Genomic DNA, 18616 nt, shown 5'->3' with positions numbered 1-18616 from the left:
GCTGCACTATCTCTAAGTTGCACAGTGTGTGTGTGTGTGTGTGTGTGTTTGTGTGTGTGAGTGTGTGTCGGGGGTGTGTGTGTAGGTGTGGGGGGGCGGTGGAGGATAGAGGCACCATTTTGAAACTTGGCCCACAGGGGAATTAACCACGGTGGGAGAGACACTTACCTAATACACCACTGGGCTCAATAGGGTACTCAAGGATCGAAGTAGCTGGTGCCAGTGTGTAGGGGTACTCGTAGGGTGTGTAAATTAAACCAGCTTCGGGTCCCGGAGGAACTATTGCAGCAGTGGGGTGAGGAGTTCCGTTTGGCATGACAGCGGTCTGTATTTGTCGGATCAAAGGCATTATGGTAGGGCCAGCTGGCGTAGGGGTACGCAGGGCAGCTGGTGGAAGGACAGGCGCGGGCCCAGTAATGATCCTCGGCGCCTGGGCTGTGGCTGCAAGAGAAAAGGCAAGGGCTGCTACAGTAAGCAAAGAAATTGAGAAGGAAGTATAGAGGCAGCGGTACAAAGTAGGACGGTCGTGAGAGGGAAGTTGGGGAGCAGCAGGAAGAGGACGAGGAGGAGCAGGAGGAGGAGAGAGGAAAAAGCAGAAAGGAAGAAAAATAAAAGGAAATCATTAGTACATGCGCTGATTACACAAAGTGCCAAAGCACACCAATCAAATGCAAACAGCTTTCCCTCTCCCCGTGTGATTAAGAAAAACACATGCAAAAATTAAAAAACAAAAAAAAGCTATTGTAAAAACAGTGAGCTGGACCATTAAATGGTTACAGGAGCACAGGAACCTCATTCAGTCCGCACATTTCAATTACGTGGGCTTTCGGGACCGCGTGGGACTAAGATGCATGCAGGAGGCACAAGGAAAACACATTTATATGGACAAATTATGTGCAAAATACTGTGCATTTAGAGTCCACAGAAACTATGGGTAGATACTACGAAATGATACACTAGACTTCAAACTTGAGAAAGGTGGGCTACTTTCATTTGAAAATACGGACAGTTTGGCGTACTCGTGCCACTAGCTTTCAGGGGTTACCCTCTTCACATGAAAATGGGAAAATAGGCTCAAATTCATTATTATCGTAACACATCAATCGCCCGCTCTCAAAAAAATCCCACATCAACCCTTTGGATTAGTAGACCCATTTTAAAAATTGGGGCTCAACAGATGAGATTGAGTGGAAGTAAATATCACAACTGTGGTGACTTTGGGGCAAAATTTTCAATTTTTTCCCTCCCCGCTTCATCAAATGCCAGAGTATCTTCATATCTGCTTAGCATTCTCTCTTTAGGGTTAATTTATCATTTGTAAACTTGCAGATAAAAGAAAACACTCCCAAAGACATCATATTAGACCAAAATAAGAAAAGGAAGGGCCCATCACAACACCAATCTCTGTGAACTCTCCCATGAAATCAATAGAAAAATATATAGGTATATCGGAGGGAAGACATGCAAGCAAGATGGCAGGGAAGAATGTCATACAGATAAGCTCGACTGTCTACGGTTTCAAACATGTTCCCCCTTTCGAAATGTTTTCAGTGAAATAAGGTTAACCTGTTTAGATGATACAAAAATCAACACACATCCGAGGTGCTTACTGCACGCAATTGAAGCGTCACATCTCCTGAAGCTAATAAAACGAGGCTGCAACTCTAGTTTTTAAAAGCTTGAACTTTGGTTAAAATAAAGTAACAAAAATGTTTAAAAATATCAAACCCAGACAAATTGGCAGGGAAACAATGTCAACAGAATGTCTCAAATTTGAGAAAGCATTAAAAACGGGAATATTGGTTCTGCACCAAGTGTCCCAGTTCCTTCAACAGATCTGCTACTGTTCAGGAACACTTCTGCCAAAAGGAAAAAAAAGAAAGAAAGAAAAAAAAACGGTTTGTAGACAAAAAAACAGCCGAGACAGGCGTCCCCCTGGGGCCCCTGGCTTATCCTTACGTGATTTGATGTTGGCATCTCTGTAGGTGCCATTGAGAATTGCAAGTTCCATCAGCTGCATCTTCTTAAGGCTGTCTTCCCCCTCTGCCTACAGGGGAAAAGCAAAGCACGGACTATTGAGTATTTTCAGAAACACCTTCAGGTTCAATGGCTCGATCGAAACTCATAATTTTAACGAACCCCAAGAAGCTTGAAATGCAGAGGAGGAGGGGATTTTAGGCCCCAAAGGGAGAGGTCCCTGCTGAAGAAACTAGTCACCCAGGGATATACCACTTGGTTGGAGAAAATGGTCACTTCCGGCCTACTGGTAACGTATGTATTCTTTACCCAAGTAAGTGCTCACACACTGACTGATCAATAAGGAAATGCATTAGAAGAAGGGAACAAAACTGAGTTAGGGAGGCAGAACGTACCAAATCTTGACTTCACTGAACTGACTACTGACTATAGTTCTACACTAGTAATGGGAAAAGCAGAAAAACGAAAAGGAAAAAAACCCATTATAGGCTGACACAATACTGGGCTTTTTGGTGTTTTCAACTGTTAACATAACCAGACCATTCATATTTCCCCATCATGTTTAGAGATGAATTAAAAGGCAAGATCTCCAAGAGTCCCCTCTAGAAAACCCATGTTAAAAACAAAGCGCCAGACGCATACTCCTAGATTAGGAGAACAATCAAAATAACTGCGATTTTATTATAAGGTTTACTGAGACTCATAGTCATTTCAAAGAAAAGATATGGGTTGATTTGACTTCTCTCCAACTCACTGCACGGAGGTATTATAATCTGTATGGAGAGATAAGCTCTATCTCTCAAGATAAATAACGAAGTTTGGAAATAAATGATGAGTACTATAATTTGATTCACAAGACTAAATATTGTAAGCCTAAATTTAATACTTCTTCTTATAAGCAATTTTGAAAAACAGTCTTTTATTTTTCTAAACTTTTTGGTAATGATTAACAAGATCACAAGACTGTTTGAGAACTCCCGAGCCTTGTGAATAGTAAAATTAATATTGCATTCTTTCTAACATTCCTAAATAAAATAAGCTAGACATGCAGAACAGTGACATAAAGGCTTATATAAAACTTTTAGTAAAAAAATGATTGTGTTGCCTTCATTAGATAATCTAATAGCACACCAACTGGTTTTTGAAAATGCAAATGCTATTTCACTATAAGATTAATGATACAATTTCCACACAACACGAGACACACACTAAATGAAGTATTTAACTAAGCAAATGCCAATACTTGAAATATTTCTCATCTGAGGGCTACATATTAAAAATACCATTCTGAAGATCTCACACAAGTTGTGAAGCGTTAGAGCGATTTTCACTATTCTAATCCAAATTCACATAAAGAAGCTTAGTAAATGCCAAAGACGTCTGCTCTAAATGACAGGAGACAAAAAGCAGCCATTGGTATTCTGGAGTTGCATGCAGATTTATTCTTTTTTTAATACATTTTCAAATTTCAAAAATCAGGAGTATCTCTCATTCTTCATTTACACAGAAGAGCAGCATCAGTAAAATGGAAAGTAAGCCCTCACTGTTCACATTTTTTCTTTCTATTATGAGGAGTAATCGGATGACACTTTTTTATGATGTGTGTTAAGTGCTTACTAAGTGCCAAGCACTGTATCCCGGTCCCACAAGGGCTCACAAATGAGGTGCAGAGAAGTGAGGTGACTTGCCCTAGGTCACAGAGCAGACAAGTGGTGGGGTCCGGATTAGAATCCAGGTCCTGACTCCCACGCTCATGCTCTGTCCACTAGGCCATGTTGCTTCTCACTTAAAAGTTATGTTCCTTTGTGTGCTCTGAGTAGCAGATTACTCTACCCGGAACACATGACCCACCCCTGGACCTCTATTCTTGTTTTCAGTGTACTTGAATACTTTGCAAACCTATGCTTCTGAAAACTACCATCATGGTACCATGGTTGGTACCTTTGCCATCCAACTGACAATGCTACCCAGGTCGGTGACCAACTTTGTAATAATAATAATAATGATGCTGATGATGGCATTTGTTAAGCGCTTACTATGTGCAAAGCACTGTTCTAAATGCTGGGGGGATACAAGGCGATCAGCTTGTCCCACGTGGGGCTCACAATCTTAATTCCCATTTTACAGATGAGGTAACTGAGGCACAGAGAAGTGAAGTGACTTGCCCAAAGTCACACAGCTGACAATTGGCGGGGCTGGGATTTGAACCCATGACCTCTGACTCCAAAGCCCATGCTCTTTCCACTGAGCCACGCTCTGCTCATCATTCTGAGCAAGTGGGGCATCGGGGCCCTGAGGCGCCAAAGCAGCAGGAAGCTGCCATGAGGGCGCGGGTTTCGATGTCCGGGCCTGTGCCTAGACATCTGTATATAACTGCATATATCTGCCACACATTTATTTCCCTATTTATTCATTTATTTTAATGTCCATCTCCCCCTCTAGACTGTAAGCCCATTGTGGGCAGGCACTTGTCTCTCGACTGCTGTATTGTTACTTAGTACAGTGCTCTGCACACAGTAAGCACTCAATAAATACGACTGAATGAATTCTGGTTTTTGGCATTGAGCTGTTTCGCTCTTCCCTTCTAAAGCATATGCTAACTGATCTCACTTACTGAATCTGAACGACTGCAGCAACCCACGCCTGCAGGTTTCAAGACTGTGTATTCTGGAGATGGGCGTGGAAATTGAATAAATGGTAGGGGTAAGAATTGCAGGGGGCGGGGGGGGCTTCGGAATGGAACCCAGATATCCCACCTACGCAGTTGCATGATGTATTTACCAGAAGTATTTACCAGAAGATGGCACTATCCATTACACAATATGTAATTATTCCTGGCACTGAAGGGGTTCCTTCGTGACCCTGATGCCAGTTGACGCTGGCATTTCTGGCCAGCCTGCATCTGACTGTACCGAGTAAATTGCCGGTCGCTTGCCACCTCTCCTTTGACCGTCACGGTAATTTTGGGGGCAGTCTGCTGTCCCTGCAGCAGTCTTCCCTGGGAAGGCCTCCACTCTATTATTAGAAGTGCCCCTCACTTTTCAGCTGCTTGGGTTGATGCTTGGTGTTTCAGCCGTGGTCCTCCATTTCATCTGACCCATCCTCTTTCTTCCCACTAGACAGCTGATCAAATAATGCATGCCAATGTCATCTATCTTAGCTCTGGGCAATTGTGCAGGGGCTCTTTGTGAACAAAGCTTCTCTTGCACTGGGATTCAAAGGCAAGCTCCAAAGACACAGCACCCAATCTGGAGAGTAGCTCCAAAAAAGGCCACTCATTTGTAGAGAGAGGAAGCTCCTTTAAAGCAGACAACAATAAGGTCCCGTAAAGCTAGATTTGCATTGCTTAGGATATATTCCAGTCTTTCATCCCCTCTAATTCTTCAAAGCCTCTCTCCTATTTCTCATGCCCAATGTAACAGTGAAATGTTTTGAATAGCCGCCTGTGCTTCGGAAACCTGTGAGTCTTCAATGGAAGCTCCTAAAACTACTCACTGAACATCCAGGTGTGAAGCCAAGTGAAATTTCCAAATGAAGAAAGGGATAGTGTGGGCCTCTAGACTGTAAGATCCTTGTGGGCAGGCATCATGTCTACCAACTCTTTTCCAAGTGCTCAGTACAGTGCTCGGCACTCAGTAAGTGTTCAATAAATACTGTATGGGTGGATGGATTGATTGTGGGCAGGGGATGTGTCTGCAAATTCTGTTATACTGTACTCTCCCAAGCGCTTAGTACAGTGCTTTACCCACAGTAAGCGCTCAACAAATATGACTGATTATGCTTTCCCTTACGGGCCCTGAAAAGGAATGGTCCTATTCTGTCCAGTGATCTCAGATTCAGGGGATCCTAAAGGGGTATAACCGAGATGCAACCTCTGTGACTTAAAACGATAGAGGAGCACATCCTGAGGGCTTCAAATGGGATTGGAAAAGAAATCATAATATACTGGACTGTATACTCCTCGAGAGCAGAGGCCCTGTCTTTCACTTGCCGGGGGGCGCGGGGAATCGTCTATTACTACACAATAAGTGCTCAATAAATGCTGTTGATGATGAAGATGAATCACTTCACTTCTCTGGGCCTCGGTTACCGCATCTGTAAAATGGGGATTAAGACAGTGAGCCCCAAGTGAGTCAGGGACTGTGTTTAACTTGATTAGTTTGGGTCTAGCCCGGGTCTTTGGACAGTGCCTGGCATACAGTAAGTGTTTACCGAATACCATAAAAAAATCCAACATAATGAACACAATGCATCCATCAATCATTGGTATCTATTGAGCACTTACTGTATGCAGAGCAGTGTATGTAGCGCTTGGGAGAGTACAGTACAACAGAGTTGGTAGACAGGATCCCTGCCCACAAAGATTTTACATTATAGAGGGGAGTTAGACATTCCAACAGATTACAGATCTGTACATCAGTGCTGTGGAACTAAGGGTGGGGTGAATACCAAGGGCAAAACATTTAACATATTCAAAGTACGTGACAAACACATGCATTCCAATGTGCTTTTATTTGGTGACAGATAACAACGGCTAGATTTTTATCCTAATGGAAAAATGGTGGGCTTGTTTTACTCCTTGTAGTAGCAGCAGTAGTAGAAACAGTGGTAGTAAGAACCCTTGAGCATCTGATATACCAAGGGTGGCAGGAGAAAGTATGGGCAGGTTATACATTTGACATAGAGTAGGGGTAGAGTTGACCTTTCTGCTGGACTCAGTGTCGTGCACACAAACTTGGCCTTGACAACAACTAAGTGATCAAGCTTGGCTTAAGAGGAGGGTTCACTGGAGTAAGGGTAGCAGTTGTTAACTGCAGCAGGAAGGAAGCCATTTGGAAATGCTTAGCCTGGTCCCTAGCGATCCTCACCAGGGAGTACCGAGGACGTCTAAATGGAGCCGGAACAGAAGGGCAACATCTGATCATGGCTGTGGCTTTCCCAAGCCAAAGCCTCATTCTTGCTTGAGGTGGACCTGAGTTTTGAGTAAAGGCTGTGATCCCATTAAAAAGGGGAGCCAGAGCCCCCAACATTAAAGTCCATCAGTCAATACCATTTTTGGAGCATCTGCTGTGGGCAGAGCACTGTACTAAGTGCTTGGGAGAGGACAATATGGAGCAGAGTTAGTAGACATGCTCTAATCTCCAGTGGTTGCCTATCCCAAAACTCCTCACCATTGGCTTTAAAGCACTCCATCACATTGCCCCCTCCTACCTCACCTCACTTCACTCCTTCTAAAACACAGGCCGCATACTTCGCTCCTCTAGTGCTAACCTTCTCTCTGTGCCTCCAACTCACCTTTCTTTCTGCTGACCCCTGGCCTGGAATGCCCTCCCTCCTCATATCTGACACATAATTACTCAGGCCTTCCCAGACTGAGCCCCCCTTTTCCTCGCCTCCTCCCCACCCCTTCTTCCCCTCCCCACAACACCTGAACCCCCTCCTTCCTCTCTCCCTCGACATCCCCCCATCTTCCCTCCTTCCCTTCCCCACAGCACCTGTATATATGTATATATGTTTGTACATATTTATTACTCTATTTATTTATTTTACTTGTACATATCTATTCTATTTATTTTATTTTGTTAATATGTTTGGTTTTGTTCTCTGTCTCCCCCTTCTAGACTGTGAGCCCACTGTTGGGTAGGGACTGTCTCTATATGTTGCCAACTTGTACTTCCCAAGCGCTTAGTACAGTGCTCTGCACACAGTAAGAGCTCAATAAATAGGATTGATTGATTGTACAGATTTATTACTCTATTTTACTTGTACATATTTATTACTCTATGTATTTTGTTAATGGTGTGGATCTAGCTTTATTTCTATTTATTTTGATGACTTGACACCTGTCCACATGTTTTGTTTCATTGTCTGTCTCCCCCTTCTAGACTGTGAGCCCGTTGTTGGGTAGGGACCGTCTGTACTTCCCAAGAGCTTAGTACAGTGCTCTGCACACAGTAAGCGCTCAATAAATGCGATTGAATGAATTAATTACTCTCCCCTCCTTCAAACCCTTAATGAAGGCACATCTCCTCCAAGAGGCCTTCCCAGTCCAAGCTCCACATTTCCTCATCTCTCACTCCCTTCTGCATCACCCTGACTTACTCTCTTTGTTCTCCCGCGCCACCAGCACTTTTGCATATATCTGTTAACTTATTTTAATGATGTCTGTCTGCCCCCTCTCTAGACTAGCTAGTTGTAGGCAAGGAATGTCACTGTTTATTGTTATATTGTACTTTCCCAAGTGCTTAGTTCAGTGCTCTGCACCCAGTAAGCACTTGATACGATTGAAAGAATGAATCAATGTTTCCTGACAGTCAATTGTACTTATTGAGTACTTATTGTGTGGACAGCATTGTACTGAGCATTTGGGAGAGAGTACAATGTAATAATAAACAGACACATTCCCTGCCCACAAGGAACTGATTCAGAAGCTTCCCCAGATATCTCCGCCTAGCTGCTAAACTAGATTCCTTGAACACAGATTTGCTTTCTATTGAGGGTTACTGTTACTATTTATAATAACAGTGCTTGTTAAGCACTAACTATATGTCAAGCATCGTGCTAAGTGCTAGGTTAGCTACAACACAATCAGATTCGATACACGTTCTGTCCCACATGGGGCTCACAGTCAAAGGGGGAGGAAAGTCAGCATTTCATCACCAGTTTCTCCAAATGAGGAAACTGATGCTCTGAGAAGTTAAGTGACGCGTTTCCAAGGTCGCACAGCTGAAAAGTGCTGCTGGCCAGATTAGAACCCATGTCTCTTGGATTCCCCTTTCCTCCAGGTCACTCTAATGTTCTACACGTTTCTCTGAGTATATCTTCCACTTAAAAAGGACCACTACACTGCCGATATATTAATTCTTGGGAGAAAAGGAGGCATTTATACATTGATGGTATTTGTTAAGCACTTACTATGTGCCAGGCACTGTACTAAGCACTGAGAATACAAGCAAACTCATTCATTCATTCAGTCGTATTTAAGTGCTTACTGTGTTCAGAGCACTGTATTAAGCGCATAACCGAGTTGGACACAGTCCCTGCCCCATATGAGGTTCACAGTCTTAATCCCCATTTTACAGATGAGATAAGTGAGGCCCAGAGAAGTGATATCACTTGCCCAAGGTCACAGAGCAGCCAACTGGTGGAGCTGGAATTAGAACCCCTGGCCTTCTGACTCCCAGGTATGTGTTCTATCCACTATGCACAACTGCTATTGAGCACTCACCCCTACAAGTCAAGAAATTTGCACTAAGTATGAAGCACTTCTTGAAGAATGCAGAGTAACAACTGAAGCGTGAATTCACCAGAGGTTGGCATATTATGTCAGCTGTGTAAATTTCTATACTGCTCCCAAGCCAAAGTGAGGGTTTTGGGAGGGTCTCTTTGTAGGAGCAAAACAACCAAGGCTCATCTTCCTATCCAGTTTCAGTCATGGCTGCCACAAAGACATCTTGCCCGGTACTGCAACTATTACCTCCATCCCTGACCCCGGCAGAGGGCCCAAGTTGGCTATCTCCTTTCCATGCACCTGGGTCCAAATCCCAGCTCTGTCACTTGTCTGTGGTGTGACCCGGGGCAAGTCACGTCCCTTATCTGGGCCTCAGTTACCTCATCTGTAAAATGGGGGTGAAGACTGTGAGCCCCATGTGGAACATGGACCGTGTCCAGCCTGCTTTGCTTGCATATACCCCAGCACTTAGTACAGTGCCTGGCACATAGTAAGCACTTAAATGTCAGAAGCTCCATGGAGGGAAAATAAAAATGAGTGGCTAGGCGGTGTTGCCAGGATTCTCAAGATTTTTACAGAAGTAGCTGGTCCAGGGAAGAGTTATGACGAGCAAGCAGGAAACCCAGTTTGCATCCCTGCACTGTTGTCACTATCATAATGTAACCCCTTTAATAAGACCAAAGTCATAACCCATTAAAGACGTATTCCGAAGAAGGTTAAGGCAAAGAACAAATGGGGTGGGGAAAATAGGCCAGGATTTGCATAGTCATCTATACACAATAGAAAAATTGGGCATCAGTCCAGAAATGCATGGGGGTGCATGGCTAAAGAGAACTGAAAAGGGATGGAAATATAGTGGGAACTGAGTAGCCGCTGTAAAGTGCAGAAGGGAATACCTATGAAATATCTATTAACAAGAAAGAAGTGGCAGACTGTAGAGACAGTCTAACATGTGGGAGGCACATGTGAGTGGTGGCTCAAGGATGACACCAAAATTTCTGGACTGGGGACGATGAAGTTACCATGGTCAGCAGGACTTTGGAAATTAGTTTGTGAGAAGACAGGATGTGAATCTGTAGTCTGTCTTCGGTACTCAATCATGCAAAGGTCAGGCCGCTAAGCCAGTCTGAGACCCCATGGGCAATTGAACAGCCATGCTGAAACTCATCTGGCCACTGATAGGACGGCTAAGGGGGCTTGCTAAAGGCTAAATGAAATACAATCAGACAGCCAGAGACAAATGGGGGGGGGGGGGGGGGGGGGTTAAATAGTTACAGATGGTCTTAATTCCTCTGATGAAGTGAACTACTTTATATAAACCTAGCCGGACATTAAGATTAATGCTAGACACGCCTGGGCCAAAAAGGGGAAACGCACGAGTTTTAAAAAGCAATGTAATTTTAGAACACTGCCACCAAAGAATAGCCACATATTCAATGTTTTCTTTAGAGTGTATAAATAGCATTAAAATATCAATACCTGAGGCCTAGCTATTTGTGTTTAGTTTATTCAAAGGCCTGTCAATATTTAGCTGTTTTTATATTACGCAAAAACAATGCTACAAGTCATTTACTGTCTACCTATATTCAGCTCCACCTCATTGTTCCCATATTTATGTATGGAAAGGCATATTGCTTATAGATACAAAACCTCTCACTTAATATACCTTTGCATTTAGGAAATGGAACTCAAGTTTTCAGAGGCACATTTACCTAATAGATCACCAAAAGCACGTTTGTGATGATGTTATTCACTTACGATTTCTTTGGAGAATGCTCTACTTAGCACAGCAAAATTACAACAGCGAGTGCACGGAAATATTATGCTGACAGTCACCTTTCAGTTAACCACTGAGACAAAGCAGGCCTGATTCCTTCATCTCCTCTGGCCCCATGTGCAATAATCATAGACTAAACTTGATGCACCTTCATAAAGCAGGCTGAAGATAACATTTTTGACAAACATGGGAGAATGCTTTTATTTAGCTGACCCCAAAAAAAAAAAACCCAACTGCACTGTAATTCACTCAGTATGCGTTCTAAATATATCAGACAACAAATGTCCTTTATACAACCATGTTTTCATTCACGGAGAAGAAAACTTCCATTCATAATTTATAAAGGAATAATCTCAAAGAAGGCTCTAAAGGCTCTAATGCATGGGAGATATGGACATGTTTTAATTAAAATTTCAACCACATTGTGATTTATGAAAGGCATCAAACCAACGGGGCTCTCCAAATCGAGCATTTAACAACCCACGGAGCACAATTCACCCCACACTTGGCATGATCACGTGGGGAATTTGTTCTCAGAATCCTGTCAGTTTTTTTAGTGACAGCATGCAGTCACAACGTGAAAGTCATGGAGTGCAAGACCAACCAGCTGGGGGAGGAGGATAGGGAGGTAGTCCTCACTCTAGCTCACTGTGGGCACGGACTGTGTCTGTTTATTGCTATGTTGTACTCTCTCAAGCGCTTAGTACAGTACTTACCACACAGCTAGTGCTCAATAAATACGACTGAATGAATGAATGCTCAGGAGCCCACAGACACACTAAGCTATTTTAATGCATCATTGCCTAGGAATGTTAGCACCGTGGAAAAGCAGACAGGCCTGCTTGGGAGTCAGTAGGACCAGGGTGCTAACCCCAGCTCAGACACCTGTCTGCTGTGTGACCTTGGGCAGGTCACTTCACTTCTCTTTTTTAGAGAAGCAGCGTGGCTCAGTCGAAAGAGCACGGGCTTTGGAGTCAGAGGTCATGGGTTCAAATCCCGGCTCCGCCACTTGTCAGCTGTGTGACTTTGGGCAAGTCACTTCACTTCTCTGGGCCTCAGTTCCCTCAGCTGTAAAATAGGGGTTAAGACTGTGAGCCCCATGTGGGACAACCTGATCACCTTGTACCTCCCCAGCGCTTAGAACAATGCTTTGCACATAGTAAGCACTTAATAAATGCCATCATTATTATTGTTATTATTCTCTGGGACTCAGTTCCCTCATCTGTAAAATGGGGATTGAATCTCCCTCCTCCCAGTTCAGACTGTGAGCCCCATATAGGGCAGGGACTGTGTCCAACCTGATTTAGCCTGTATTTACCCCAGGTCTTAGCAGAGTGCCTGGCTGATAGTAATCACTTAACAAGTATCATTAAGATAAACAAATAAACAATCAATCAAACAATCGTATTTACTGAGTGCCCACAGGGGCAGCAGAGTGCTTACTGTGAACTAAGCATTTGGGAGAGAACAATACAGCACACTTGATAGACACATTCCCTGTCCACAACGAGCTCTTACACGCTTCACAATGTCTTTTAAAATATTTCTTTGGTACCTTGGTCGTGTCACAGAAGACAAGTGAACACAAGGTTACTGTGGCCAGATATTCTTATGGAATACCTTACTTGAAAATGATCACTTGCCAATGATACATTAGAATTTAAGTTTTTAGTACCTAAAAAGAACAACCAATAGTAGTAGTATTAGTGGTGTTACTGACTGTCTGCGGGATTCATTCGTTCAACTGTATTTACTGAACACTTACTGTGTGCAGAGCACTGCACTAAGCCCTTGAACAGAAACCTGAGACATTTTCCCTGCCCGCAATGAGCTTACATTCTAATGGGATATATGGATAAAACATCTACAAAAAGTAATCAGAATAAATAATTGACTGTAAAGTGAACTACACATATGTGTGTGTGGTTTATGGGGTTTTTTTTGTTATTTGTTAAGCGCTTACAGTGCTATGGTGTCAATCACTTTTTTAAGGGCTGGGGTAGATACAAGTTTATCAGGTTGGACACAGTCCCTGTCCCACATGAGGCTCACAGTCTCAAGAAAGAAGGACTAAGATTTTAACCTTCATTTTACAGTTGAGGAGAGCGAGGCACATAGAAGTTGTGACCTGCCCATGGTCACAGGGCAAGCAATCGGTAGAGTCAGGATTAAAACCCTGATTCCCAGGCCCGTGCTCTTTTCGTAATGAATAAATGCTAGATATGGTTACTGGAGTGATGTGCTTAGAGTGCTGTTAATTAGGGAAGGCTTGTTGGAGGAGATGGGATTTTAGTCCTTAATCATGGAATAGAGTTGTACTCTACTGGATTTGGGGATGGGGAAGATGAGTTCCAGGCTTGGGGGACAGAGGACGGAATGTATAGTAAATGCAATGAAAAGGCATAAAGGATTCTCAGTGACGAGAAAGAATTTCACACACTAGGCTTTCACACATTAGGCTCATTCTGCCCATAATTTTTGATATTGAACCTTGTTCAATGGAAGTTTTATACCACAATTTCAATACAGACTGCTTATTATCTCCTCCATTCAACCTTTCAGGATGAATATGGGATCTCCTTAACAATATGGTTGCTATCTGCCCTTACCCCTTCAAAGGATAAGTTCAGATAATAATAATAGCATTTACTAAGCGCTTACTATGTGCAAAGCACTATTCTAAGTGCTGGGGAGGTTATAAGGTGATCAGGTTGTCCCACAGGGGGCTCACAGCCTTAATCCCCATTTTACAGATGAGGTAACTGAGGCACAGAGAAGTTAAGTGACGCCCAAAGTCACACAGCTAACAATTGGCGGAGTGGGATTTGAACCCATGACCTCTGACTCCAAAGCCCGTGCTCTTTCCACTGAGCCAGGCTGCTTCTCTGGGTAAACTTGGTTTTTGTACTTTTTATGGTAGTTGTTAAGCAAGTACTATGTGCCAGGCACTGTTCTAAGCACTGGGGAAGATACAAGTTAATCAGGTTGGACACAGTTCCGGTTCCACAAGGAAGTCACAGACTAAATAGGATGGAGAAAAGGTAACAAATCCTCATACTGCACTTGAGGCACAGAGAAATTAGGTGACTTCCCCAAGGTCACAAAGCAAACAAGTGATGGAGCTGTGATTAGAACCCATGGCCTTCTGACGCCCAGGCCGCAGCTCCATCCACTAGGCCATGCTACTTTGTGTGTCCACAACCATCTATGTGTCCATAAGGTTTTTCCATTTCTACCCTGAGCACAGGGAAGGTTTGTCAAGCTTTCCTTTCTTCTAAAACATACCAAAGAAGGAATGGACGGTATTTGACTAGCTAAGGCTAAATAGAAGGGAGAACAGGTATTAAATCCCCATTTTACAGCTGAGGAAACTTGAGGTACAGAGAAATTAGGTGACTTGCCCAAGATCACACAGCAGGCAAGTGGTGGAGATGGATTACAGCTCAGGTCCTCTGGCTCCCAGGCTCTATCCACTAGGCCAACCTGTTTCTCGTTGCTTTTTTCAATAAGTGTCTCAGACTATTATTCCTCTGGGTAAAAATGGTAAAGGACAGCAAAGAAGAAATTCAGGAGCAGGAGAGGGCAAGTGAAGATCCCCTTGGACTTTATTAAAAGCAGAGATTATACACAGGGACTCGTGGACTAAGCGCTTAGTACAGTGCTCTGCACATAGTAAGCGCCCAATAAATACGATTGAATGGATAGACCAACCTCTCAGTCATGCAGGGAGGAACACATCCACTGCCACCCCCACACAGATCTTACACTTCAATAGCTCAACATTACAGATGAACATTAAAAAAATCTGCTAAATTAGATGCCCAAACTGGGGAGTAGCATATAAATAATCTGTTCACTGGTTAAAGTCTTATCCGAACAGTACTTCTAGCTACAGCCTCCACAGATTAAGCACTGTAAAGATGGTCTCAGAGGAGAGCCACAAATAAGATTAAAGGATTGGAAAACAGGACCCAAGAGAAAAGGAATTAGATTGAAAGTCATAAATTACTTGGGGAATGGGGGATGCCTTAATCTGGAAAGGCGAATACAAGAACGGATATCGTCATCACCTCTTTTTCCTACTCCCGGCCACTTTCTGGAGGTATATGTCCTAACGAACAGAAAAATAGGAAGCATTCAGCAGCCAAGGAGCAGAGAAGATACAAAGGGGGTTGATTAGCTTTGTCTGACAATTCTTCCCAACAGAGGGGCTCTGTTTCGCTTGAAAGAGCAAAGACCCAAGTGTGAACTATGGACATTCACTTTAGGAAGGGAAAGGGTACGCAAAACTCTGAAAATGGACTGGATCATCAGATCCCTGTAGACTGTAAGTTTCTTGTGGGCAGGGATTGCATCTGTCAATTCTGCTGGGTTGTGCTTTCCCAAGAGCTTAATACAGTATGCTGCACACAGTAAATGTTCAATAAACACTGCTGACTGATTGATGAAGCACTAATAATTAATAATTAATTTATAATTGTGGCATTTGTTGGGTATTTATTATGTGCCAAGCACTGTACTTAGAGCTGGGGGAAATACATTCAGGTCAGACCCAATCACAGTCTGAGCGGGAGGAGAGAAGCAGAAAAGCAGCATGGCTCAGTGGCAAGAACATGGGTTTGGGAGTCAGAGATCGTGGGTTCTAATCCCAGCTCCCCCACTTGTCAGCTGTGTAACTTTGGGCAAGTCACTTCACTTCTCTGTGCCTCAGTTCCCTCATCTGTAAAATGGGGGTTAAGACTGTGAGCTCCATGTGGGACAACCTGATTACCATGTATCTACCCCAGGGCTTAGAACAGTGCTTGGCAAAAAGCAAGCACTTAATACCACCATTATTATTATTATTATTGAGAGAAGAGATATTTTATCTCCATTTTACAGATGAGGTAAATAAGGCCCAGAGAAATTAAGTGACTTGCCCAAGGCCACCCAGCAAGTAAGTGGTGGAGCTGGGATTAACATCCAGGTCCTCTGACTCCGAGGCCTGTGCTCTTCCAACTGGATCGCACTGTTCCTCTGCTGATCAAAGGACATGTGGATGAAATTCCTGACAGGAACTTTCAATACGGAAGTCAGTTAACTAAGGATGTTGCCAAATCTTCCCCCTCGCCCCCCCCGGAATCTAAGAAAACAGGCTAGCTATCCAAGCCAGTAATGGAAATTCGCTCTGGGTAACAAAGAATATTGGGCAGACATCGAGTCAACAATTATTTACTAAACACCCACACTCACCTGACTTGGATATTTGCAGCAAATGCTAAAGGATGGCTGAACCATTTTTTTAGAAATAGGAAAGACAACAAGGACCTATAGATCACCAGGTATAATCACTAGAAATGAACAAATACCACTGATTGATTGATTGATAGACTACATTCCAACGGAGGAATGAATTGTTAATGAACTGGAGATGGGGTGAAGTTGATCAGGGAAAAATTATCCAGCAGTGGGGGTCCCTCAGACCATGCTTTAAAGGAAGAAGTGGATGTGGTTGGAGTAAATAAAAGATGGGCAGTTTGTTCCACATAGCGCAGGAAAAGCTCAGGAAAAAGTCAAGGCAGTGAACAGGGTTCGTGAGGGGTGAGGGCGGAGATGGAAAATACGGTTTGGGCTGAAATGAGGAGGCAAGTGGCAGACAGATAAGGAAGGTCTGCTGATTGGTGAATCACGGGCCAACTGGATGGTTGCCCAATCATTTCAGAAGATGGTACCAGTAAGACCACCTCTGCTGGGAATTTCTTTTCATCCCAGTGGATTTCAAGGAGGCTCTAAATCAGAAGCGAGGCACTCAAATCTTGTCAAGCAAATTCTGAACACAAAATGGTGACCTGAAAGAGGCATGTCATTTCGTTGCTTAGACTGTGAGACCTGTGTGGGACATGAACTATATCCAACCCGATGGCCTTGTAACTTGCCCGGTGCTTAGAATGGTATTTGGAAGGGCTTAACGAATGCCGCAATTATTAATATTATCATTATTATGGAACCAATTCCCCCATTTCCTTCTAAAATGACAGATTCTAATCTTTAGCCAATTTCTTCATTTCAGGCCCAGTGGAGACTCTATGGCTAACAGCAGTACAATTTAATCTGCAGAGTTTATAAACTGCATAACTATTACTATTTATGTACTTTAAGCACCAGCATTTAATCCTAGTCACGAATTTAGTCACAAATATTTTTGTATGAAACACATCTCTTAAAAATTTCAATATTTGGAAATTTGTCCCAGAGCACTACATTTCTTCTAACTTCACTCAAGTTCAAATAAAATTAAATGATATCTACAGAAACTAAAAATCTTTCAGAAGTCCCCCACCCAAGCATCACAGAATGTTCATGTTGCATAGCTGCACCATGCAGCTAGGTTATTTCTCAATTTCCTTTACAACATCAATGCATGGTGCTAAGCTAAGGTGGACAGGCAAAGATAAATTAGCATCATTATTTCTTCTGCGCAGCATAGACTGTTTATCTTCTTCAAAGCAAGCCCTCAGTTCAAACGATATGCAAAGAAGACGGTGCTGTTTCACTTGACAAATCTGTGGGTCAGAATGTTAAAGATACACCGGGGGTGGAAAATAAAACTTGGCATATCTTCTGGCATGCCCCACCACCCAATCTGACATGCTCCCATTTAATCATGATACTTGGTCTTTCGGCAACAACTTCGGGAGATCCTTTCTCGGTTGCTGCAATAAGCAGAGCAAGATAAGGTGCAGGGAAACAACAGGGAAGTACACTCTGGCAAGATGACTCTAAATACATTACGGAAGAAACCTTGTGTTCAGCCTCAGTGCTCACCGGGTGAAATGGCACAAAATCTCAACCCCTTGTGATTCTCAATATTCTTCACAGAAATTCCATTTCTAATTGTGTGACCTTGAGAAGGTCCTTGATGTCGTGTGTCCTCAGAAGGATTCACCTCAACTTCCCCCTCTTACTTAGACTGGGGGCCTCATGATGGGGAGGGACGCCAAGGCTTCCTACAGTGCTTGGCACATAGTAAGTGCCTCACAAACAATACCACAATACAATAATACTAATAATAGTACGGAGAAGAAGAATAGAAATCACTCTGGCTAAACTGCTTTCCCAACTTTCACCTGAAATGTGCTATTAGGAAGAGTGACAAACTTTCCCTCAGCCCACTGAGGGCAGGGATTCTAGCACCTCAAAGCCACAGTGAACAGGCTCAACAGACAAGACTTCCATAAGAGCAGCCAGCAATAATAATAACAATAATAATAATAATGGAATTTATTAAGCGCTTACTATGTGCAAAGCACTGTTCTAAGCGCTGGTGAGGTTACAAGGTGATCAGGTTGTCCCACGGGGGGCTCACAGTCTTAATCCCCATCTACAGATGAGGGAACTGATGTCCAGAGAAGTGAAGTGACTTGCCCAAAGTCACATAGCTGACAGGTGGCAGAGCAGGGATTTGAACCCATGACCTCTGACTCCACAGGCCGGGCTCTTTCCACTGAGCCACGCTGCTTCTCTGGCCTTCCCAGACATAAAGCTGCTTTCCAAAATGGGAAGGAGAGATCCCTGAGATGTCCCATGGTCTGGACGGTCTGCATCCACACTAAATTTGCCTTGACGTGGGCTTAATCTGGTCCTCAGCTCCT

At 43.4% G+C, this 18616-nt stretch overlaps 1 protein-coding gene across 6 annotated transcripts in view; it reads right to left on the bottom strand.

Moving 5' to 3' along the window:
- The window catches only part of QKI (QKI, KH domain containing RNA binding), a 207416-nt gene that overhangs the window by 8726 nt on the left and 180074 nt on the right, over positions 1–18616 (bottom strand). For 3 of the 6 annotated variants that reach the window (XM_038759080.1, XM_038759111.1, XM_038759120.1), the window contains exons 5-6: positions 1960–2047; positions 169–465 (exon numbers count right to left, since the gene is read on the bottom strand). In XM_038759080.1, the coding sequence (XP_038615008.1) occupies positions 169–465; positions 1960–2047 (385 nt within the window). The remainder of the gene's footprint in view (positions 1–168; positions 466–1959; positions 2048–18616) is intronic. The other 3 variants (XM_038759100.1, XM_038759128.1, XM_038759089.1) reach the window with 2 other exon arrangements.

This window comes from Tachyglossus aculeatus, chromosome 2, assembly GCF_015852505.1.
Source record: "Tachyglossus aculeatus isolate mTacAcu1 chromosome 2, mTacAcu1.pri, whole genome shotgun sequence".
NCBI lineage: Eukaryota > Metazoa > Chordata > Mammalia > Monotremata > Tachyglossidae > Tachyglossus > Tachyglossus aculeatus.
This window is presented reverse-complemented; position numbering and strand designations above follow the sequence as displayed.